The 24165-nt window shown below is 45.3% G+C and overlaps 1 protein-coding gene across 5 annotated transcripts in view; it reads left to right on the top strand.

Annotated features, from left to right (window-relative positions):
• Positions 1 to 24165, top strand: part of MAP4K4 (mitogen-activated protein kinase kinase kinase kinase 4) — a 163154-nt gene that overhangs the window by 64576 nt on the left and 74413 nt on the right. For all 5 annotated transcript variants that reach the window (XM_082304038.1, XM_082304036.1, XM_082304037.1 and 2 more), the window contains exon 3: positions 12654 to 12710. In XM_082304038.1, coding sequence (XP_082160164.1) covers positions 12654 to 12710 — 57 coding nt within the window. The remainder of the gene's footprint in view (positions 1 to 12653; positions 12711 to 24165) is intronic.

Raw genomic sequence — 24165 nt, 5'->3', positions numbered from 1 at the left:
CTTAGCTACAGGCTTATTCACATAATGGAGAAATGTTCGTTTTCTTCTTTTTTTTTTTTCCTTTTGCTTTGGAATAGTGTCTCCTGAAATTCTTAAACTAATGAGCAGACTAAATCGAAGCTGTGCATTATCTGTTTTTAAATGTGTACAGAAGATGGCTTGTAAGCTACTGAAGCATTAGTAAAGAATTTAAAAAAAAAAAAAAGGCAGAATCATCAAAATCAATTAAAATAAAATTAAGCACATGCTAATTTTGCTAAAATGGAGTGCTGGCACTTGCCAGTAACTTGCATTTGCTGCTGTAGACAGAGTCAGGCAGAGGTGAGTGCTGATGGAAAATGTGTTTTGGGGTGTACATGCCTGTCTGTGTGTGAGTTTTTCACCTTCAGGGGTAGCGGAGCAGCATTTCAGCACAGCTTGGCTGGAGGTGGGGCTGCCAGGGGTCACACAGGGCTGCGCCTTGGTGGCTGCCCCCAGCCCTCCTTCCCTTGACGCCCTGTAGTATCTGGATGGGGCTGCCCCACACTTGGCACAAATATGCATCTGTGCATGTGCGTGCCTTCAAACATGGCCCATAAATGACAGCGTGTTGCACTGAATCTTGTCTTGTATGTGCTTCTCCTGGTGATCCATTGATTCAGTGAAATTGCTTTAAGTGTTAAGTATTACTCTCACTTGTGTTTTGAAAGACAAGCCCTTGGACTTATTATGAATTTTACTTTGACAGCATTTGCAATAGCTGTGCATTGTATAATTGAGCAATCAATTCCAGCATGCTATATTGATGTTTTCAGTGCAGACACATAATTATAATAAACTGTAATGCTCTTTCAGTAATTAGACAAGTGGCTGTAAATTTAAAAGGCAAACTTTAAAAGCATTGGAACTTTTGGAAATCCAGTTTTATTACAATTTAAAAAAATAATTACTTTGTCTTAGCTCTCCTCAGAGTGCTGTAATTTGGGACAGGCACAGCTGGCCTATGTAGAACCCTCCCCAGCATCTTGGAAATCCACTCCTGCTGGTGATACAGCATTCAGACTGGTGGAAAGGATTTTGTTTTCTTTCCCTGATGTGGGGAGAAGGGAGTAGAAGTAGCAGGGCAGCATCACAGCTGATTTAATTTTGTTTTCAGTGCATGACACTTAATTGGAAGATTGCTTAATTCTAGGAACTGCTGTTTGCACCACCATACCACATAATGTATTTAGGTCATGACTGTAGCGTTTGGTCAGAGTACCTGATTGTGTTTAACACGACTGTTTTCCAGATTTGAGTGGTGATTTGTGTAAACGGTGGGTAGCTTTTGAGGCAGCATTGCTCAAACTTTCCTCTGTAGGTAGGTTTGCATACATTTTAGGAAAGTGTGATGGAGCAAATACCTTAAAACAAGTAGAAGGCTTCTACTTTTTTAAAAGTTTATTTATTTCCAGTCCCCTTCTCCACTCCTTTTAGGAAGGCTGGAAGCGGTGGAAAGGAATGGTAAGAGATTAAATTTGGCTACAACTTCAGCATTATGTATATCTGTGTTTGTAGGATTACAAGTGTTTGAATTTAAATTCTGAGTACGATTATGCAGTGTTCTCACTTGTGAATCCCTAACCAGAAACTGCTCCCTGTTACTGGAGGGTTCTGGGTTGTTCCCCACCTGGGTCCTTCTCAGAGCCACAGTGGCTGAGGCGACCGGTTATTTTGCAAAGACCCACGTGGCAGGAGGCGGTGTGCTGGCTCCAGCTGTGCTGCGAACCAGATGTGGCTGAGTGCATCCCTCGCAGTCAGCTGCGTCTGCTCTTGGAGACACCACAGTATGGGCAGATACGTAGGATCTTTCACAACTGCCTCTTCGGAAAACACCCAGCCAAGGATGGAAACTTTGGGCGTGTAGGGCGCTCCTGAGTTGGGGCTGAATGATTTCTGCAGCAGTTTTTTTTTTTGGTTTGCCAGGGGCTGGGACTTCAGTCTGAACTGTTTACAGGCTCCCATTTCCATATCTGTATTTAGGGAAGACGAGCTGATGGGTCAGGAGATGGTCAGCCTGCTGTAGTCATTGGGAGGGTTAGCCTGTTGCCTGCTGCCTTTATGTTGTGCGTCTGCTCTCAGCAAGACGGGCTGCATCCCTGCTGCATCTCCCCCCCGACATGAGCATGGCTGCAGGGGTGCTTGCAGGGCCAGAAGGACGGCCTTGCTGCCTGTGCTGGGGAGTCATTTGGGGTTGAGGTGCTCCCACCCCTTTCTTCCTTCCCCTTCGCTGCCTGGGAACGGTGCAGCGTTAGAGAGGCTGGATGGATGGTGATGCTGAAATAAGATGCCTGGCTATAACTGATTACAAAACGTATTAGTCGACCTCCACAGCTGAATTTTGGTCCTCACTCCTCTTCTGCAGTCTGGGGCAATACCGAGTTGTCCTCTTTGTTCCAGTTTGCTGAATGATTTACAACCAAAAGCTTGGCCTTTCTGACTAACAATTTTTATATTACATCTAATAACAGTTGTGCTCCAGAGTAGTGACTTGTGGTCTGCAGGAATAGCTGGTGTTGGACTGTGAGCTGAATAATACTTTTGTGTAGTGCCATGAGAAAAGATGGTTTTTTTTTTCCCCCCAAGTGCAATTATTATTAGAAATACTAAAAAAAAAAAAAAAAAAAAAAAAAAAAGTATATCCTACCTATAGTTACAGAAGGCATGTGCATTTGGGACTAAAAGCTCACAGATCCTTTTGCACCGAAATAACTTTTGCTTAATCTGCATTATATTTGTACCCTGAGCAGACTGCAGAGCGGGCGGGGACCGGCTGCAATGGCAGCAGCACTGTGGGCTTGCTTTACAAGTCCTCCTGAGGAATTTCTTTCCCTTTTTGTTTGCCACAACTTGGTCTGTGAAGGCCCATAGTGTGTTATTTAAGAGCGGTGAACGTGTTTTGACTAGTTTTTGTGAGGCACTTGGTGTGTTCTTGAGTACTCGGTAAAAAGTAATAATCGGAGAACGTGCAGGCTCCATGTCCTTAATGAATGCCGTTCTTTTCCGTGGATTAACCTGCGAGCCGAGTATGTTGCATAATGGCTTTTCTGTCGTGTGGCCCTTTCAAATAATAAACACGGTGGCCACAGGCTTTGGGAATGCAACTTAAATATTACCCAGGTAACAGGTGAGAGGAAATTGTGTTCATTTTGGTCCTTCTTTTGCTAAATAAATAAATAAAGGGCCCCGCGACCTCTGAGGCTGGGGTTTTGTTGTTGGCAAGTCTGGTACAGAAAGGGTTGTTAGTACAGGCTTGGATTTCTGAGTCAGGCTCCCGTGCTGACAAAGCAGAAATACTTTGAGGTCTGAAAATACTGCCTGAGTATTTGAAAATAGTTCGTGTGGACACAAAGCTGTTTACAGATCACTTGCTGGCCACGTGCCAGTTTCTCAAGGACAAGGTGTTGGTTTTTTTTTTTTGGTTTTTTTTTTTTTTTGCTTTAGAATCACAGATGTACTTGGCAGGCTATCAGAAGATAAAAATGCTGGAAGGAGTCTTCTGGTGCGAGTCCGCGTTTAATTAAAATACATATAACTTTAGGCTAAATGTGTGTTTTGCATCTTGCAAACAAGTTGGGAAAGTATTTTTTAATTTGCTCTTACGTACAGGGTCACAGTATAAAACACAGTCCCTGTTCGTGTGGCTCCTATGCTGGCTGGTGTGATCCTTTTTAAGAATGCCTCCTCTCATCGTACTCCCCCAGCATAGCTGGTGCCCTCGAAGATGCATTTTTAGTTCCAGCGGTTGCTGCCTAGTAAATTATGGCTCCCTAGTCTGTAATGGCGAGGAGATGGGACTAAATGGGCATTGATGAAGTTTGTAATGGCTAAAGGAAAGAGATGCCAGCCAGTGTCTGCTCGCAGCAGGAAAAGCAAAAAGCCCTAAAACACACAGTTCCAGCCCTTCCTTCTTGTGTGTTACAGCACTGGAAGGGTACTGACAGTTGGACTGGAATTTCATTTTTTATATATATATATATATGTATATATATTTCATATATTTAAGAGTTCATTAACTTTTCTTCCTTACTGCTAATGTTCTGGAGTTTTTTAAAGGTCATGGATGTGAAATCTTTTCATTTTAACCATGTTGAACTAAAACTCCTAGCACAGCTGCCTTCCCTGCTCTGCTTGGCTGTATTGTTCCACTGGGATGGTATAAATGAAAATAGTTCTCCTTGCCCTTGGCCCGCATTAATATTAAGCTGCCCAGTGATAGCTTCAGATCCTCCCCACGCAGTGTGTTTGTTGGCATCTTGTGGTGCAGCTAGACAAACGGCGGGACTCCGTCGGTGGGGACGGCCGGACGGGGCAGCGTATGCGTTGGGCTCCTCCTTGTCCAGCGGGCTGAATCAACAACAGCAAACCCAAAAACGTATTGAAAAGGGAAATAAAAGCAGTGGAGCCAATCGTTCTCCCCTTTCCCTTCCCCCCCCCACCATGGTTTTGCATTTACAGTGAGGTTTTGTACCTTCCAGAATAATTCCCCCATCCGTTTAGCATGCCTGAAATTAAAGAAGTTGATTTAATACCCCTCATGGTGCTCGCTGGGAGGCAGGCTGGTGGACCTTGCCGGACGATGCCTTGGGCAGGCAGGCCCCCAAAGTGGCATAGCCGAATGCATGCTGTCCGTGCCTGCTGGATGCCACCCGGTGAGGGACGCCATCCCCTCACTGCCTGGGATGGCCGTCACCTCTTTCTCGGTTGGTGTTGGTTACAGAGCCATGTGCAGCTCTGCGGCCCTTTCCAGCACTGTTTTTGGCAGCAGACTGAATGCAGCCAGGCTGGTAGGGGGTGTGTGGTCTTGGTTTTCCTTCTCTCATGGCGTATGACCTCTGACAACGTCGCCCAAGAGAGTGCAGGCTGCTTACAACAGTGTTGGTGCATGGCGGGGCAAGGACTAACTATGGTTTTGATCTTTTTTTTTTTTTAAAGAAAAGTATGTCTTTTGTGGCATTTCTATGTACCTAATGCTTAAATACTTAAATTCGTTGGGGGCATCTCACCTCGTGTTTCGGAAGGCATGTGCCCAGCACCGAGGTGGTTTCTCAGCAGCTTCTCGGCGGTGAGCAGAGTGAAACGGGCCCAGGCTTGCCTGGGTTTGCAGAATGCCTTGGTCACAAGGTGTAAATCGCTCCGTTCGGTCGGAAAGCTCACATTTGCACGTCCAGGGGTGATGAGTTAAATGTCCATGTGAATTCATTTAAAAAGCAAACAAAGCAAAGTGGCCCCGGGCTCTTTTAATCTGGGGTTATTTCGATGTCACTCTGGAGACTCTGCCCTTTGCCTGCCGTATCGCTCAGCTAAGGAGGCGCCCGCGTTGCTTCGAAGCCCCCGTCGGCCCGCGCAGGGACCCCGGTGGGTCAGTTTGGGCCGCGCTTCGTCCGAGGTAGAAGCTGTGCGTGGTGCACGACGTCCCTCTGGAGCGATGGCGCCGGGTGGTTGTGACAGTGGGGTGGCACCTGGCGAGCGCAGGGCTTGCTCTGGCGACCCGTGGTGGTCCCCTTCAGCCTAATTAACGCCAGCCCTGCTGCAGGGACTTGCTGTGGCCGTGCCACCAAACCGGGCCTGCCCCTCCTTCAGTCGGTGGCCGAGATCCAACGGAGAGTTTTTGGTGATGAAAGTGGCTGCTGAGGTGTAAAATGAGAAATCATCTGTATCTGTAGCCCATGTAATTTTGTATCTACAAGCATATGTTTTGTCATTTTGGTCTAAATTCTTCTCCTGATGCTCTCCATCTGGCTTGTTTTTAATTAGACTTGCCAGAGAGAAATTGTTCTGCATAAAAGAGAGCATTGCAGGGGGTCTGAGGAGACAAATCAGTGTTTGGAGGGGTGGGTTTAGTGACTGGTCAAGCCGTTAAGGTAGCATGAAGAGAGCCAGCCACAGCAGATTTTAGCCGATGTTCCCAGAGGAAGCAAAATGTACTCTGAGTCAACCGTGTCCGCATGGGAGGTATGCCTCTACTCTGCTTGTGTTCTTTTCTTTTGTTTTATTTTTTTTTTTTTTCCCCCATGTCTTTCAGTAATGTCCCAACTGAATTACCTAGGTAAGTTTAAAACCAGAAAAAAGTACAAGCAATAATAGGGTTAGAGGCAACTCTGGTGTTTTTGGAGAGGGCTGAGGGCGGGGACTCAATTATAAGAGAAAATGAGCGATAGCGTGTTTGGTGAAGATCACTAGATCTGAATGTAGCCTGGCGGTGGCTGGAGTGGTGGGATGATGACTTTGAGGATGGCCCTTGAAGAAGGTGTTTTCCAGGCTGGGGCCTCAAGCCGGTTAGCTGAAGTGTCCCTGTAGAAGAAGGATCGAATCTGGGGCAGGAAGGTCTGGGAGGCCACCTACAGAGCAAGCAAAGCTTGATCCAGCAGCCAGGGTGCTGGGAGTAGGCAGAGATGCATCGTAACTCTGAGCTCTGCTGTTGACCCGTGGCGATCCTGGGAAAGTTTGATTGTGGCTCTCTGCCATGGTTTTCCCACCATCCTTCCCCCCCCCCCCTTTTCTTTCCTCTTTCCTATTTAGGCCATGAGCTGTTTGGGAGAAGGAAATGCCTCTGAGTAATGTATATCCAGCATCTTTTGGAGTGGGAAAGCTACCACAAAACTAGCAATCGAAGTAAAAAATCAGTGCATAGAACTTTCTTTTTCCTTACTAACCGGTAATATCTTTTCATTCTGTCCCTGAAAGTACAGGACTGATAATAACTGTGCGTCTTTCATACTTCACAAAATGCAGTACTATGCATGAGTAAATTGTCATTCTTGTTTCTTCAATAGACAGCTAGTGAGCCTGTGGATATCTAAAGCAGGATAGAGACTATGTTGTTTTCTATTTTGCTTTCCAGGCATTTGATGTCAAGAGTTAGGCAGAGGGAAAACACAGAACCCTGTCCTGTCTTTGACTTAAATACTGGGAGTCTTTAATAGCTTCTGGTTGGTTTGGGTTTAGAAATCATCTAACAGGAAGAAAGAACATTGATGTTGGCCTTTTTTTCTTCTCGTGCATTTCTGTGGTGATTTGCCAGGCTTTTGTACTGAGGTTGTTTGCTGATTTTTATTCTAGAAGGAGCTTCCGTGCCAGATAAACATTATCCCTTTTTTACAAATTTATCTCCATCACTGGAACCCGTGATTATTTAGCTTACAGAATGCTGAATCAGTAGGTACAGGATTATTTTGGCTACAAATGCAACTGGGTAGACTTTCACTTAAGAACATTTTATATTTTATTATTTGTTTTTAACTGGGGAGGTTGCTTTTGCTTTGTGCCATTCTGTCTTTTTGCCTATCAAAAACGCATGTTCTGTTTCCTCCACAAGCATTCCTCCCATCGCTTTTCACAGGGTAGACCTAGTTTTTCTGAGGAGTGGGAAGAAACGTCTTGTAGAGTCCAAGTGTTCTCAATGCAAAGTTGGTTGGTCTGCAGCTTTCTGTGTTGGCGAGTGACAAAAACAGCTGATGGTAAACATGCATTGGAATAATAAGGTATCATTTATTGCACTGGTACGTGCAACCTAATCGCAGATTATTGTTCCATGGCGTATTGCCTCAGGCTGGTAGGAGTTTAGAGTCAACTAAGTGAGAAGCAAATTGAAAAGCTAATTTTGGCATGGGGACATTGTACAGCACTAAGAGGTGGTACCGTGGTGAGTTTTCACTTGATAGCATGTTTAAATCTAGCCTGTACCTACGCAGGTACGTTGTAGCAAGTGAAATGTGAATTAGTAGATTTTTTTTCTAGATTAGTAGATTTTTTCCAACTTAGTTGCTCTTCTTTCCACAACTGTCGGCATAGGGTACTGGGAGGTTGGAGAAGTTTTCCAAAGACTTAATTGTGTACAGCGCACAGGATAATCCAAGCTTGCAAGTCATGAGTCACGCATGCTGCCTTCCTTCCTTAATGTGTGACATTGCCCCATATTCTACTTCCATGCCGTTTAGCTGGGGAGCAAGCTTCCAAGCTTTGTCCCCCAAAAGGCCCATTAATACACAGGCCGGAAACTGTGTTAGTAGGAGAATTGCATTACTGTGGAATACGTATCTTGGGTAATTGGGGGGGGGTAGGAGGTAAATGAGCTGATAGGATTTCTTTTGCATTTAATTTGCATAGTTCTTTCATAACATTAAGGCATCTTAGGGGAAAAAAAGCACACAAAACCCAGCACATAACATAGCTTGCCTTTGAACCTTTCCAAAACAAAAATTTTACAATAATAATGTGTGCAGAGGAAGGAAAAGGCAAGAAGTAGGTGTATTAACTGACGTGGAGAGTGTGGGTAGGCTTGAAATTTATAATGTTCTGCAGATCTTGGCAGCCTACCAAGGATTCCCCTTGTCCCCTCTGCTTTTCAACATGCATAAAGCCCACTGAGATGAGAAATAAACAGCATATTGCTATCAGACATGACTGGGAATATGCTTAAGTAGCGGATTCAGTTTAAGATCCGGTTAAATGCTGCAGTGTTGCTGTGTTGATGAGAAGAGCTGTGTTTTAAAACCCTCCATATGTAAATGAACTTTTAGTCATCCGCATAAGAAGAAACAGGACAAGATTTGGGGTCAGCAGGCTCAACTCTATTGACTTGCTCATCCCAACAGGCCATTTAAAAATAGAGTGGTGCAGTAGTGATCTTAAAAATATTTTTACATTCCTCCCTTGGGAGGATAAACAAGTGTTTTAGTATGAATTTCCCTCATGAAGAGAGGGAAAGAAAGGTGAGGAGGATGTGTAAGAAACGAGGAGGAGTTTGGAAATTTTGGTCGATAAACATCTTAACATGGTCTAAATTAAGGGAATAGGTTGGTGGGCTCTCTCCCGCGGGGGTGGGAGCCAGGCTCAGCTGACAGCGCTGACGTTTTGTCGTGGCCCCCACCCCGAGACGTAGTAAGGGGCGAACTCTCGCTCCTGGGGTGATGTCACCTCTACTGCCTGTTGCCGCTGCGCAGCGCAACCGCTGCAGCCTCCTCAGTCCGTTGGCTCTGCAGACAGTCATCTTACGCTTAACAAGGTGCATCTAGGTTGCTGTCATCTTCATTGCGTGTTTCATATCTGTACTTAACTTCCCGGCCAGGGGACAGTTATCCTGTCATCCCCAGCCTCTGATATTTGGTATCTAGTGCTATTTTAAGGAACTGCTGTTTTCAGTTAGCATGGGTCGCGTTTTGCAATCTCGCACCATTTTTCAGATACTGGGATGGTCATTGCCGGCACTTTGCTGGGAGAAACAAAGCTGCAAGAACCAGCATGTGGCCTGCGCCCTGGGGATGAGGGAGCCTGGGATGCCCCGAGGGGCCGTGACTCCAGACAGCACTGAAAAAGGGACCTCCTTCTGCAAGAAAAATGTTGTCCCACCGGAGTGTTAGCTGGTGGTGTTGCTGAGAATGGTGTCTGGATGGGGCCTTAATGGTTACCACATTTATGAAGTGTCCTGGGAGTTGGATTTGAATAAACTTTAATCCCAGAGATTGAGTTCAGAGGGTTTCTCCCATCTACGACTTCTGCAGTTCTTTTGTCACATTCAGCCACTTGGCGATTTTATTATTGTTATTTTTAACGCAGATAAATTTTTCCAAAGCAAAAGCTGGCTATAAAAATCTGAAGATCAGTTTCTGAAACAGGAATGCTTAGCCATTTCATGTTGCAAGCAAAATTATACCAGCATGCTAATAGTTTGACAAGTCTGTTCTTGAGCAGAGCTGTTAAGCAGATAAACAAACAAACAAAAACTCTGCTCATGCTTATATGTTGTGCTTGTGATGTTTGCTTTTCGCCTCCCTCTAAAAATGTTTTTAATGAAAAGAATGTGGTTTCAAAATGTCCTTTTACTTCTCTCATATAAATCAGTCATGCAGTCCCCCCCATATATGTTATAGATGCTTAAAATACGAACGCTCCATACGTTATGAAAAGGGTATCTGGAGTAATTTTTAACAATATTCTGAAATGACCAGGGTTTAAATTTGGCCTGGGATACTGAGCGGCTCACACTTCCCACAGTCTGCAGTTCCCTTGCTTTCCAGTCCCTTAGGAGGGTTATGGAGAAGCTTTTCCCATCCCCACTGCAGAAGCAGCACAGCGAACCACGGGCAGTCGCTGTGCTCTGCTGTAGTTGTCGCAGCCCAGGTTTTCATAGGGACGAGCGGAGGCACCAGCCGGATCCCGTGAAGCTGCAGGGGAAGGATGGTTGGGCTGGTGCACGTTAGTCATCCCGAGTGGGCCAGTCTCACAGGCAGGAACGTCGTCTTGAGAAAAGCCGTGAAGCTCAGCCGTGGGAAATTTCAGGCTTCTCTCTGGAAATAGCAAGCCCACCAGTAGTTTGTAGATTTAAAAAGACGAACAGAGCAAACTTTCCATAAAATATGTGGCATCCCGTGGATGTCTTGCAACTTCGCTCTTCTGTGTGCCGCTTTTTCTGCTTGGAGTGTGTTCTGCCACCATTTTAGCATCCCGGCTTTGCTGCAGAATGAATGGTGAACCGTATTTCACTGTTTTTTTTAAAAAGTTTCTTCTTCCTTGACCCTCCTTAGTGTTGTAAGCTTTTTTCCTCTGAGATGTCCTTGTTCCTCTCTTATCTTTAGAATATTCTTTTTGTACCTCAAACTGTGCTCCCCCACATCCTTGGGCCTTTTAGTTCTTTCCACAGAGCTGTGGAAAATAGGGGCAGAGCTGAGAGGAGGCGTTTTGCCACCTCAGTGTAAAATATTTTCCCTTCCTCCCTTGGTGGGATGGTAAGTCTTGAGGAGAAGACCACAGGCTTTTGTCATTAGGCAGAGGTCCAGAGTGGGAAATTGGAGTCGCATCTCTCCTGGGCTTGCTGAAAGGCTTTGGTTCAAGAAGTAATAAGGTCAAGGTGAGGTCAGTCTTAGCCACTGCACACATGTTATGACCCTAACTTTGTTTCAAAATTGAAACCAGCTTGAGACCAAGCTGTAAAAAGAAATGCACGCAATAAAGGGAGTTTACAGAGCCGGCAGAAGCCTGAGTACAGTAATTTATTTATAGAAAGCATGTGGATTGGTTAATAAAGGGAAAGCGCAGCACAATAAGAGTTGTGAAGGAAAGTGGAGGCTATGAATTCTGCAGCATTTCATCCTGTCTAATGCCCCAGCAATGCCTGGCCATCACCTCCATGGAGGGCATCATAATGTGTAGGGGTCAAGATTCCTCCAAAGAGACGGGTGGTTTGGGAAGCTTCAGTTCTGGGCTGCCAGTCTCAAAAGAATCTGTAAAGAGATTAAGAAGTTAGTCCAGGAAGAAAATATACTATTGATGTCCATCAGCTGTAGTGGATGCTACATACAGGTTTCTGCCTAAGAAACTTAAAGTTGGTGAGGAGAAAAATAAAGGAACCGTGACTTTAGTGAAATGTTTTGTTGTGGTTTTTATCATTATTTGTGATAAAAGCGAAGAAGTGTAGTGGGCATACCGCTTGCTGGAGAGCTTGACTGATTCAGAGAAGAGCCTTTGGGGGTGATGCTCGGGAGAGGCGTTGGGAGACCAGGCTGTTTGACTGAAGTCTCTGGGCAGGCTGCTGGGTGTTACAGTGGAGAGCTGGAAAATGCCAATACTAGGACCATTTCTAAGTGCTTATTTAGAAAAAAAAATACGGAACCGCTCATTGATACAGCCCTACCTCCTGTAAAAATATGCTGGAGAAAAAGGTTTTTGTCAGAAGTCAGCTGAGGCAAGTTAGAGCCCTCCGCGGCTGGAGGGGCCGTGGTGCTGCCTGCCTCCCAGCCGTGCGATCCGCCTCCTGCCAGCTCTGGCTCTGCTCTGACTGCAGAGCAAACCAGTTTAATTTCCTGATCTGCCATCCCCCGCCCCACCCCGCAGTTTGCTTTATCTGTGTTAACTTTCTGCCATTTTAGTGATCTCAATCAGCTTATCATATGATCCGATGAGTGCCAGAAGGAGCTCAGTGCTCCGGGGAGAAATATGTGACAGGAGGCTGGAGGGAGGCAGGGGAAGGAAGGGTAGGAGCTCCCCGCTGCAGGAGCTGGGATCTATTAATTCAGCTCCAGCTGTACTGAGAAACCATACCCTTATGGTGGCGTGGCTGAAGGGAGACAATGTCTTGTTCTTGTCTAGCTATCTTGAGACAGGCAAAGCGAGCTGTTGCAGGTCTGATGCATCGCTTCAAGAAACCTCACCTTTTTTTACTGGTGAAGACGAAAACAAAGAGGAATGTCCTTTTACAAATCCTTAAGCATGCTTGCATTTACCTAGTAATATGTCACCCAGGTACCAGGCACTGGAGCATAGAAATAAAGTATGCAATACGTGGAGTTTAACTATTCTGGCATGTTAATAAACTATAATTACTGACTATGAGCTTTGCTAAAGTAAACGGAAGGGAAGCTGTGAATGTAATCTGTCTGTGCTTAATCTTGGTAATCACCCTTTTAACATGGAGAAAAAGAAATGGTTTCTAAGATTTGTGTAAGAATATTTTAAAAAGAAACTTTTTTTTTTTTTAGCCATCTAGAATACTTGTTGTTTTTTCTCATGAAGTATCAGAAGGGTCCAGCACAGCTGGGGAAAACCCAGCAGCTGGAGCTCTCATCTGAATGTTTTGCTCTGTGTATGCTGAAGGGATGGGTGAGATGCTGGTGCTGACAGTTCTCTCTCTTCTTCAGGGTCGGCATGTCAAAACGGGTCAACTGGCAGCCATCAAAGTCATGGACGTTACTGAGGTGAGTAGAGGAACATTCTGCTTTATTAGCAATATGGGTAAAATTTAATAACGAGAGATGGCGCGTGGCTTACTTTGTAGTTATGTTGAAGGGCATGGTCTTTGCATGCGAACGTTTGCTTTCTGTTTGCAGGACCTGACCTCTCGAGCCCATCTGCCCTTTACGAGATTTCTGTGTGCTTTGTGTGCTGGGGCCCCTGGCCTTCACAAATGGCTTTGGCTGGTCCCAGGATGCGTGAGCACGTGTAGCATTCCCTTTTCAGAAATTTCTCAGGAGAGGGGAAAAAAGCCAGTTTCCCTGCTTCCCACTTTTTTCTCTGAAATGTAGCATCTTGCTTTAACTGAAAAAGAAGGTGAGGAGGCTGCTTGACGTAGAGGACAGTAGTTTCCCTGGTACATTTGCAGCCTAAAAAGGGTATACGTTTATTCAAACGAAATGGGTCCAATAAAGTTCCCAGAAGCCTGAAAGCAGAAACATCTGCAGGAACGATGAGCAGATTGCTGGCAGAATTCAGCAGTGTAAAGTAGTAGTTGTAACTGACCCAGGGGGATTTACTGTGGAGCTTTAGATGGGAAAGATGGGAAATTAACCCAGCCAAAGAAATAAAAAATATATGCCCATATTTGAATCCTTAGATGTCTTGCAGTTTATGCTGTTCAAAAAGCAATCAGTTTAAATTAAGTCTTCAAAACAGATCAGGAAAAGCATGGGTTTTTCCCTGTTGATTCCATTTGTGTTTTAGAGTTACATCTGCAAATTAACACAACAGCTTCAGATTTAAAATCGAATGAGATCCTTGACTGATATGGTACTTCTGAAGAGAGGTTGCGCCTCTTCAAACCAAGCGTCTTATTTTTCTGAACTCCTCAATCTTATATAGGTATTAGGGGAAAAATTACGTTAACACGTGTACATTGTACAAAGCAAGGGGTCTTTGGCAAGCTGGTTATATTAAGGAAAACTCCTACAAGTGTGTTGCTGCAAAATGTTTTATATTTTGGTGTGTGTATAGGTGCCAACAAGTAAAAATGGCCTTCAACGCAAGCTCCCAGGAGAGTGGCTGGGGTGTAATGGTAAACAGGCAGGAGAGGGAGGAAAACAAGAAGGCAGGATTAGGTCAACTGATAGGACTTCAGTCATATCTCTAAATCTCCTTGTGATCGATGGGCAGTGTGACTGCCGCTCTCTGGCTGAAGCTGTTGTGTCTGCCAAGAGCTAGCTCACCATTCTTGCTTTGGAAGATGGCCTGATAAAAATCAATTTTCAGCTGGAGATTTTCAAAGGCTGCCTTCATGAGGAGGCCATGCTATTTTGCTGCAGTTAACAAGCAGACAAACCAGAGAAGAACGAAGGTGCATTGACATACAGTGAATGTTCTTTGCACAGCAAACGTTTCCATTTGTGCAGCAGTTTTACACAGGGCAGCTTGCTGGACTGTGCACGACGAAGGCTTCTTCCATAACATTAAGATTGGCTGTACTGCACACTCCCTCTGTTTTTAATAGCATATATTAATCACAAACAGTTGTAATGGAGAGGTTGCACAGCAAAAGGAAAACAATTGAAAAGTGCTGTCTGTAGTATGGCTGAGCTCATGTTGCGGGAGATGGCTTATATTTTGAAACTTTCTGTAATTTTTGGCTGGTTTTGAAAAGCTAGTTATATATTGGCACTGTCTATCTTTTATCTCACAAGCTCATGCTTTTTTAGGGGATGAAGGGGCAGTCAGAGGGAGGAGTTTGGAGATGTTAGCCCCATGCAGCTTAAAAGTGTTGTCATTCCTACCAGTGGAGCTCATGTGTTTTTGCTTCAAAGTAATGAGCCTGCGGAGGCTAAAAATGTGGTGTAAATTCTTCCAAGTCGTGCTAAGTCAGCTCCACTTTTTAACACCATGCGTGGATGATACTGTTGCTAACACCAGGCATGGGTGATACCGTTGCATGTACCATTTTCTCAGTGACAGATGTGGCTGTAGGATATTCCTGTCCACTCTTGCTTGCTGGTTCCTCGCCTGTCTCCCAACACTTGTGCCGGCACAACTGCCCCAGGGCCAGATGGTGACCTGGATCAGTGAACAGGACCCGGTTCCAGGTTAAAAATACCCTCATTCCTCCCTTTCCCCTGGTTATTTATAACCTGGATTGGTTCGTTGATCTAGTTTAGCACATGACATTATGAACAGTTGTGCTGTTGCTATGAAGAAGGTGGCATGAGATTGGAAAAGAGCTGCCAATGGCCGTGGGGGAGAAGGGACAGTAGCTCAAATTGATGTTGCTGCCAGAGATGGCCATATCATCAAGCCATGGCTTCAGTTCCTCGAGGGATGGTTTCAGGAACGCCTCCTTTTGCTGGCGGACCGTGCAGCTCCATCCTGGCTCCAGCTCACCACAGCTTACGGGGAGGGTGGGAGGAGAGCACGTGGGGACAGAGGGGGTAGTGACTGCCACCCTCAGCACTGCCCCGAAAGAAATGCTGAAGGAACCACAGGTCAAATTTACCTTCTCTGCCTGCTTCCAGGGCTACGGTTAGATGAACTGCTCTTGTAGGCTAATGGTAACACTAACTGTGTCCATGCCCATGGGGAAAGGGCCTTGAGCGGAAACTTCACAAAACTGAAACTGTGATTTTTTTTTTTTTTGATGAGTGGCTACTGAAGCTCTAGGTGATTTGTGCCTCTGTGCATGCTTTACTGGCAGCGTTATGCCTTTCTGCTTAAATACAAGCAGTGCTGTGGAGGCTGATAATCTGATTGTTTTGTCTAACCTGCATTGAGAACAGACACAAGACTGACTTTCTTCTGGGATACCTCTGATCCAGTGCCTGCTTTGCCAAATGCTTAACAAATTAGAAAGCCTAATGTGTTGGCACGCTCTGTGGGCACACCCCAAATTTTCAGTTTTCAAGGCCCCAATTCTGCAGTTCACATATTGCTCAGGATCGGCGAGGTTATATCAGTTCTGGGCAGTAAAGCTTTGATCACCCGAATGGGAGGGTTGTCAAAGTCAGAGTGAAGGCTTTCCTTAAAAAGTTTTGGTTGGCACGAAGAAAACGAGGTAGTGTAACCTCTGACTAGAGACGTTGGAAGAAACATTACAGCTCTGTAATGTGCATGGCACTGTGGAAGTGCTCTTCATCCTTCTCAGCTTTTCTTGTGGTTTTCTCTTCAGATTTTAATTTTGAAAAGAATGGTGGTAAGGATGAGAAAAGAGGAGGTGGGCTGAAGATATCAGCTTGATCTTTGAATATATTATGACTAGTTAGTACTGCTGCCTGAAACGTTGGGGGGGTGTTGATGTGCATAAAACTTTCCTGTCTCTTCCACTTTCCTCCTGTCTAAACAAATTAAGAAAAGACTTAGAAGATTGTATGGATTGTTACAGATCTTTAGATCTACAGCTCTAAAGCAAGCACTAAAGCATCTGTAAGATCTGAAGTGCTGTAAGTCTTCCTGCAGAACGGTGCATATACAGGTCCTGTTTTCACTTTCTGAGGGTGAAGCTAGAGCACATGTAGGGTGAAAAAAATTTCACTGGAGCACAGACCAAATAAAACCAAAAAACCACCAGTCCTCATCAATTGAAAGCTAATCTGTTGTTGGAATGAGCCCAATGACTGTAAAAGGGGAACAATACGAGCTATCAGCGTATACACGCTTTAGAAGTTATTTTCCAAAATGTACATATTTAGGATGACTCTCAGGCTGCATGCGTGTTGGGGGGGAACGACACATTATTTGGGAGATTCCTGTAGTCTGTCTTTAATCTTTTCATTGTAGGGTCTCTGCTCCTTTTGGGGTGTTGTTTTGGAGAAGACAGTGTTCAGTCCCTGTTGACCCCTTCCACTCACTAACCATGCTGTGAGGTTCCCGTGAGCTCCTTGCTGCGTACTGGTGTGCGGCACTGTAGCATACCAAGTGAGCCGTGACTGATGTTATCAGATGCAACACAAGTACACTGTAAGATTTGGCAGTCGCTGTTTAGTTAGAAGAATCCATTTTCTTGTGAAGCAAATAACATTTAAAACCTTAGCAAAGCTTCCTTGGCAAATCTGCCTGCATCTAAGCTGTTAACTTGCATTACACCCTAAACAGACGGCTTGACTTTGCTTAACTCTTTTGGAGGCTTTCTTTGCAGCTGCACGGTTGTTTCCCACGTCACTCCTGTGTTCCCCTTCCAGCGATGCTTTTCTCTTTGAAAGGTTTAGTAACTGATTTTGAGGGAAAAACACAATCGCTTTTTTTCTGTTTGTTATAACCCCTGACGCTGCTGCTTCTTCCTCCTACCTCTTCCCACACACACTCTTGGCATCCCTTGGGAAAGTTTTCCGCATGCCTTTTTAATAGCAGCATTTCTCAGCTCTTGTGCCCAGTGTTTCATGACTTGTCCAGTCTAGTCTGTGTAAAATTATGCTAAGTAAACAACTGGATACTGTATCCTGCTGATTTATGAAAGAAGCTGGATTGCTTTTAGTGCTTGCCTGTCTTGCCCTTTCTGTACGTGCTCTGCAGAAAAATTAACAACCCCAAACCAAAACCTCCAGGCCTGCAGAGAAACGTGGCACACCTCCCGTACCTAGACAGGAAAGGTTACCCGAATTATTCATTGCCATCTTCCCGATTCTGCTGACTGCTTTTTTCTGTTGCAGTAGGCAAGTCACTTTGGTTCTTGTGAGTCTATATCTTATGGCCTACGTGGTGTTATAAACTGCGATCATGTGGATGATCTATCCATCGTCTGTAAGACATACCAAAAGCAGTCTGCAGAAAGACTGCAGATAAATAAAAATGTGTGTGTGTTCCCACACATGCAGGCAGACAAAATGAGGGGAAAAGAAAAAATAATAAACACCAAAAGTTTGCCCTAACTTTTATGTGCATTTTTTTTTCATGAAAACCCAAAGACGGTCTGTGGATTTTGGTCTGTTTGGAGGCAAAAAAATTAAGAAGTTGATGCCTCACTTTAGAAGACTGGGAAACGCAGGTCCTCACGGCACTGTGCAACAGAACTGCGTCAAGCCAGTCTGGAGAAGCTGAATATGGGCTGGCCTTTTAGTGTGGAGACATGGCTTTACCTGGCTTAGTGCAGCTGCCTGATAAAGTACTTCTATACCAGTCCATGGCTGTACTTGCTGCAAAGTTAACCAAAGCAAACCTGAAGCCAGTAGAGTTACCAAAAGCCTTTGCCATGTCCCTTCCTCTTGATGTGAATTGGGGAAAATGGATCAGGGACCCAAAAATTCAGATTGTTTCCATGGGGAGTACTGGCAGCCTGCTTGCTTGTCCCTCAGACGTGAGGTTGCTTACTACTAGTCTGTACAAAATTTTGTAGTCTTTGGTTAAAGAGTTACCTGGCAAAGCAAAGAATCATTCTGTGGAAAAGGAATAAATAGGAAAGGTATTTACAGTGTGGACAGCCCTGCTGTCCAGTCTCTCCTGAAGCTGATTAACCTCTTATGTGTTCCAGGAATTAGGTCAAAAAAAAAAAGAGTGGGAAAAAGGCGGGGGGGGGGGGGGGGGGGGCGCAGCTGGGAACTTTCTGTTACAGTTCAGAGGAAAACAGAGCTGGACAGAGTGGTCTTTTGAGTTCTAACATCTGGTTTGGGAGGAGGTCAAAAAGAGGTACAATAGTCTTGAAGCCAGCGGGGAAGCCTTTTTTGAGCTGCAGAGCATTTGTATAATTGACTGTTTCCCTCCTTAATTTGAGGTCCTGCACCTACCTCTGCTGCATGCCTTCACCCAGCAGCTTGGCACAGTTCTTCCCCCTGCTTTACCACGGCCCTGATGCTGGGAGGCTCAGCCCTGTGGTGCTGGCTGATGTCTGCTGCAGCCCCCATCAGCTCCGTGCTACCCGTTTTTCTGCAAGGCCTCTGTTTCAGTCGGGCAGAGGTGGTCCTGTCCGTCTTCAGGGTGAGAGCTATGCCCAGCGCCTTGCAGGGGGGCTCACGGTGTCAGACACGTTGCAACACCCCTGTCCTTGGGTGGCAGAGCAGTGCTTAGCCTGCCAGCTCATCATCCTAACAGAGTAGAGCGACATTTAACTCTGGAGAGCCTTTTGTCCTTACAGTCATACACGGAGCAGTGACTTTATCTCCCAGCAAGGCAAATACATCCAACACCCGGCCTGAGTCAGCTCTGAGATTTTTGGATGTGATCCAAGAAACTCTCCTGGAGCAGTGCTGGCACCAGTTTGGATAAAGGGCAAACTTTCACTCTCTTCATCTGAGTCCTGGGGTGGTTAGCAAGACTGTCGGGATGGAGAAGCTTATTTGGGAAGGGGAGGATGTCAGGTTTGATGCAGCTGCAAGAGGGAGGTTGAATAGGGAGCTCCACATGCGGTTTGAGGTCAGGGCAGAAAGCCGTGGCTGTTATCAAGCAGCTTGGGAAATGATATGCAACATGGATTGACTGGAGAGAGCTGGTGCTGAGCATGAAGGCTCTGCGTTGCTGTGTCCCAGCAAAGAGCGACATGACACTGATACTGTGTGGTTGGGGGAAAAATTGGCGGGGGGGGGGGGGGGGGGGGAGAGAGAGAGAGAGAGAGAGAAAAAGAGGTGTAAAACATTCATATGTCCTTGTTTCTCTATCTGCTTTTTTCAGCATACGGTTTCTTCTTAGTGCAAGATTTCCACCTGAGCGGAAGACTGTTTGCATGCACAGCCTATTGTCAGTTGTCCTTGCGGGTATATCGCTCTATATATTTTAACATGCTTGTTTTGGAGCCTGACTGTTTCAAGGCTGGAAGAAACAGATGTTTTCCTTTTGCCATGACGATCCTTGAGGGCACCATTGCTGCCTCACCAGCATCTATTATCTGTCAACAGCAAAAGAGCTTTGAGTGTGAAGGCTTCATGGTGCTCGTTTAGAAGTATTCCTGTTGCATGGCTTTCAGCTGAGGCCAGGAGATGGCTTCATAGTCAAGGTTGATCGTGGATCACTGTGTTAAGAAAGTGCAAAGAAAGCTGTGTTGCCTCTGCCTTCTCATCTGTATGCTTATGACAGGTCTGATGTGCAAGGTTTTTGTCTTATCTAGCAGAAAATGTTTTGCCAGTGCTCTGTAAATCGCAGTGTAGTTTAGATCACACAAACTGGATTTATGCCCACATAAAGGGAACTTTGCTGTAGTTTGGAGCGCAGAAGAATCTCCCTGTTTTAGGGAGACAGCTTTAAAATTTTGCCTACCTGGCTGTAAGAGAACCAGGTGACGCCCTGCTGTAGCACAACAGCTGATGCTCAGGATATACTCCTCAGCTGTGGCACCGAGATCTGTTACTGCTTGTCAGTATGTGAGAGCACATGTTTCCTACTGGAGCATAATGGAAACTAGAAGGCTACAGCTGACTTCCATTGGTGGAAGGGCAGGATTGCGCACTAAGAAGATTTTTCTGCAAGTCTTGAGCTCTTTGGACAAGTCTGGACTTTTTCTTTAAAAATTTCTTTCCTTTGGTCTGATGGTGCAACTGCATTGACACACTCAGAAGGAAAGGATAAGTCATCTAGGTAAGCTACTGACGTCGGTTACCATCGTAATGAGTAGGACAGGTGCTTGAATTCCAGCTTTCAGGCACTGTTTATCAGTCCAAGTAGGCAATAGTCACGCATTTAACTGTAATCCTCTGCCTGTTTTTCTTCAGTCCTTAGGCTCAGTACCTGCAGTCATCTGGAGGCCTGCTGTTAGCATTGACAAGGAAGTCCCTAATGACAATGTGATTTCATATGTATATGCATGACTGCTAGCATCTATCTATGTTAGGGAAATCTGAACCCTAATACTAGCAGCGGTGAAGTCTCAGTATGGGTTCCATGTGGATTCTTTCACAATCGTGATATTTAACCTACCGGTCATACCTGCACTGACGTGAATTTGAGCAATAATAGCCTGCACAAGTTCTAGTGATGGAGCGTTTCTTCCGAGCCTTGACACGGGCGTTTCGCCGCTGCCTTCCCGAGCGCTGAGCTCTGTTTGTTCGAGCTGTCGGAGGAGATTCGAGTTCTGATGGGAAACAGAAATGTTTTGTGTGCAGATAATAGCAAAAAGTATGGGGCTGCAGTTTGTATCATTTCTGTCAGACACACAGCACAGCTCAATTTACCCCCAGTGAATCAGACATATTGTCTACTCAAGGAAAACAAGGCAACCCTGTCAATACAGTGTTAGAGCATGTGTGCTCTTGCCAGTTTGGGCAGAGAAAAACCAACGAGGGTTGTGACAGAGCATTGTGCTTTCATTTTAGCAAGTAGCTAGGCTGAACCCAGGTCTGCGGCGTGTTCCTCCTGCCTGAATAGGCAAGCAAGAGATCCCAGGTCCAGTGCGAGCTGCTGTCTTTCAGAGGTGCACTTTAAAATCTAGTTTGGGCATTAGGATCAAAGACAGGAGAATTAATTTGTTGTTTATATTAAAGGGGATATATCTGCTTGAAATGTAACCTTTCTTGACTGTGTTTAATTGTAGTTTCATAAACCGCACCTGCCTGTGGGCTCCTCCTGTTTTTGCTGCGACATTCCATATTTTTATCTTGACTTCCTAAGGAAATGAGGCTTCTCAGTGATAGTGCGTGTGTCCTGCCTTCTTTTCCACCAAATACCTTTTGGATCTGCTGGCCAACTTTGGCCACGTTTAATGAGGAGGAGAAATTCCAAAGCTACGAAGTCCCGACAAGTTACGTGAAAACTGGCAGGCTGTGCGGAGAAGAGAGAGGCTGAAATTTATAGCCTCTGCTTTGGGAATGGTAGGCAGACCTCAGCCACTGTCCGTTATCAGTCAGTTGGCCACTGTTTTGTAGTAAATCAGGAGGAGGAGGTAGATTACTTTATTTTTTTAAAAAGAAAAGGTTCTGGTGCTTGGCTTTCAAGTGAGTGCTGCAGCTGGAGGAACGTCTGGAGGGTAGTGCGTGCAAACTACTTTTAAGCATTTTAAAATCTCCCCCTGGTTCTTTCTTTAGTTTACGGGTCCACGAATAGTATCGTACGTTTGAGATTATCCTGCATGATCTCTCTCCCCCTCTTTCTCTTTCTTAACACATGCATATGTATATATACATATAAAATAGCAATGTTAATCTCCAACATTTTACGAGACAAAAACGTTTGCTATAAGTCCCTCGACAGTGCTGCTTTTGCAAGGCGCGGTTTGAGTGATTGTGTAGGGAGTTGTTGGCTAAAATACAGTCTTAAAGCCCGGCTCCTAAAACTAGAGATTATGGCAGCAAGTGCTAATGCGCAAGGACCTGGGAATTCATTGTACTCTAAGCTGACTTGTAACCATGATGAACGCTCCCCTTGTGCCTAACAGAAAAGGGTTCTTCTCCCCCTATGCCCAGTCTCTTATATATGCAATGGGAAGCACACGGCTGAGCTAAGTGATAAAAGAGCCATGAAGATGCTGCGCAAACTAGTTCAGTTGATCAATGTAGGAGAAGATGCTGTTTGTCTCCTGAGCCTAGAAACGTCTCAAGTCCTTTCCAACAAGGGGCCTGTGTACATTCCTCTAGATAGGTTTAATTTGAAAGGGATTAAAGCCCACTGAGTGTGCTTTGTGTAGCCTCTCTGGCAGAGAACATTTTCTACTGCTAAATAAAAGTGCAAAGGTGTTGTCATTAAATTGCAAAAATTGGTGCTTCATAATAAATGCACGGTTCAGTTTTGCTTTCATGTCTGTCCTTGCCATCTCTCTTAGTAAGACCCTGCTTCAAGCAGGAATAGACCTATGGGAGTCTGGCCAAGGAGGCATCTTTTTATTCTGATGATTCCTTGGTGTTTTTTTCATGTCAAGCTTTATCTCTCGAATGTTTTGATCCGAAAGGGGTGTCTGCGAGAAGTGAGCGAGTTAGCCGCAGAAGCCGCTACTGTTCCTGTCTGTTCCATTGCTGTTGTGTTTTGCCTCATGTTCACCAGGCAAAACGGTAGTTTCTTTACCCAGCCCATCACTGGTGCAAGAGGCGTGCTGAGCGTTCAACAGCCTCCTTTCTTTTGCACCTGGTTCTGCAGGATGATGGGGGCCTTCACAAGTGCCTCTCTGCCTAGTAGAGAGGTCAGTTCCAGAAATGAACTTTCAGGTTTTTTGCATGTCGGTTGATGTATGAGGTGTTTTTGCAGTGTTTCACTAGAGCAGGGATATTTTCCGCTGTAGCTCCTTCTTCCTGAACTGAATTTTAGTGCTTGCTTCTAGAGTTGGTGGAAGAGTAAGTGGAAATCCTAGTGTAAATGCAGCAGCCCACGGACCTTCAGATAGCTGTTACCGGCCTGGCAAAGCACCTTGGCTCTGCGTGCGAGAGCAAGAAAGGAGAGTGTCCGTGATTCCTGAAAATTGGTTTCTTATGTGGAATATTTTACCGAATGGAAATGTAATTGGGCAAAGAGACCACAGGCAACAGGGAGAGCGAGCATCCCGGTGGCTGGCTGGCTGCTTGGCTCCCCCTGCGCCAACCTGTCCTCCCGGCCGGGGCTGCGGGCGGCCAGGCAGCCCTCAGTCACTGCTGTGGAAACAGTGATGCAAAGGCAGCCCCATTAAGGAGGGTTTTATTTGTCTCTTGCATATTTTACCTTAGCAGCCTTTTCTCTAGCATTTATTGGTGTTTCCTCTCTTTGAGCCTGTGAGACAAATCTGTTTCTATGTATGTCAGTCGTTTTTCACTCTGAATTTTTCTTTTTACCTCTCTTGCGACACCACTTTGCAACAAGTTGTTTAAATGTAAAGCCTTGAGTCAATTATAAAATGATGGAGCTGCACTGATTTATAGATCAGAGGGGGCTGTACCGTCAAACAAGTCTCCGCTCAAATTCAAGTCCCTGAGGAATTGCTGCTGCTCCTCAATTCTGGTTAAAAGAGTTTGGGAAATGTACCTAGCCTAGTCTTGATTTGCAACACAAATTGTTAAGAGTTTGCACTATTCTTGTAAAAATGGATGGCTCTGCATGTAAATGCAAACTCATTATCTTTCCCATGCCTACAAATGTAAACAAACAAACAAACACGCATGTAAATTCAGGAAAGGATTGCTCCCACTGCAGGAAAGAAAGGAGGAACAGTTGCATTTTCTATTTGTAAATGTTCAGATGGTATCCTGTTGTGATAGCAGTGCTTCCTCCTGACATAGGTGTCTACGGGTTTTCCCTATTTTCAATTTACTTCTCCCTCAAGATGTGCTTTTACAATACAGCAAAACCAATTTGATGTCTGGCTGCTACTGCAGGGGCAGCTGTGCCTCTCTTCCCCCCTTTTCCCAGCTCCCCTTGTACCAGCCTCTATCCGGCATATGCCAGCTCCACTGGCAAAGAAGTATTTTCTTTTTTTCTTTTTTTTTTTTTTTAATACAGATTGGCTTTCTACTGTTTTTGCCCCAACAAAAGCTGGCCATGGGGTGGGTGAGAGGGGTCGAGGAAGAGCAGGGAGTGGGAGAGACTGCGGCCGGGAGCTGGCCCGCAGCAGCAGCAGCATCTCCTCAGGGTCCCAGCCGTGAG

This window comes from Platalea leucorodia, assembly GCF_965183815.1.
Source record: "Platalea leucorodia genome assembly, chromosome: 2".
Taxonomy (NCBI): Eukaryota; Metazoa; Chordata; class Aves; order Pelecaniformes; family Threskiornithidae; genus Platalea; species Platalea leucorodia.
The sequence above is the reverse complement of the archived record's forward strand: the minus strand, read 5'-3'. Positions and strand labels throughout refer to the sequence as shown.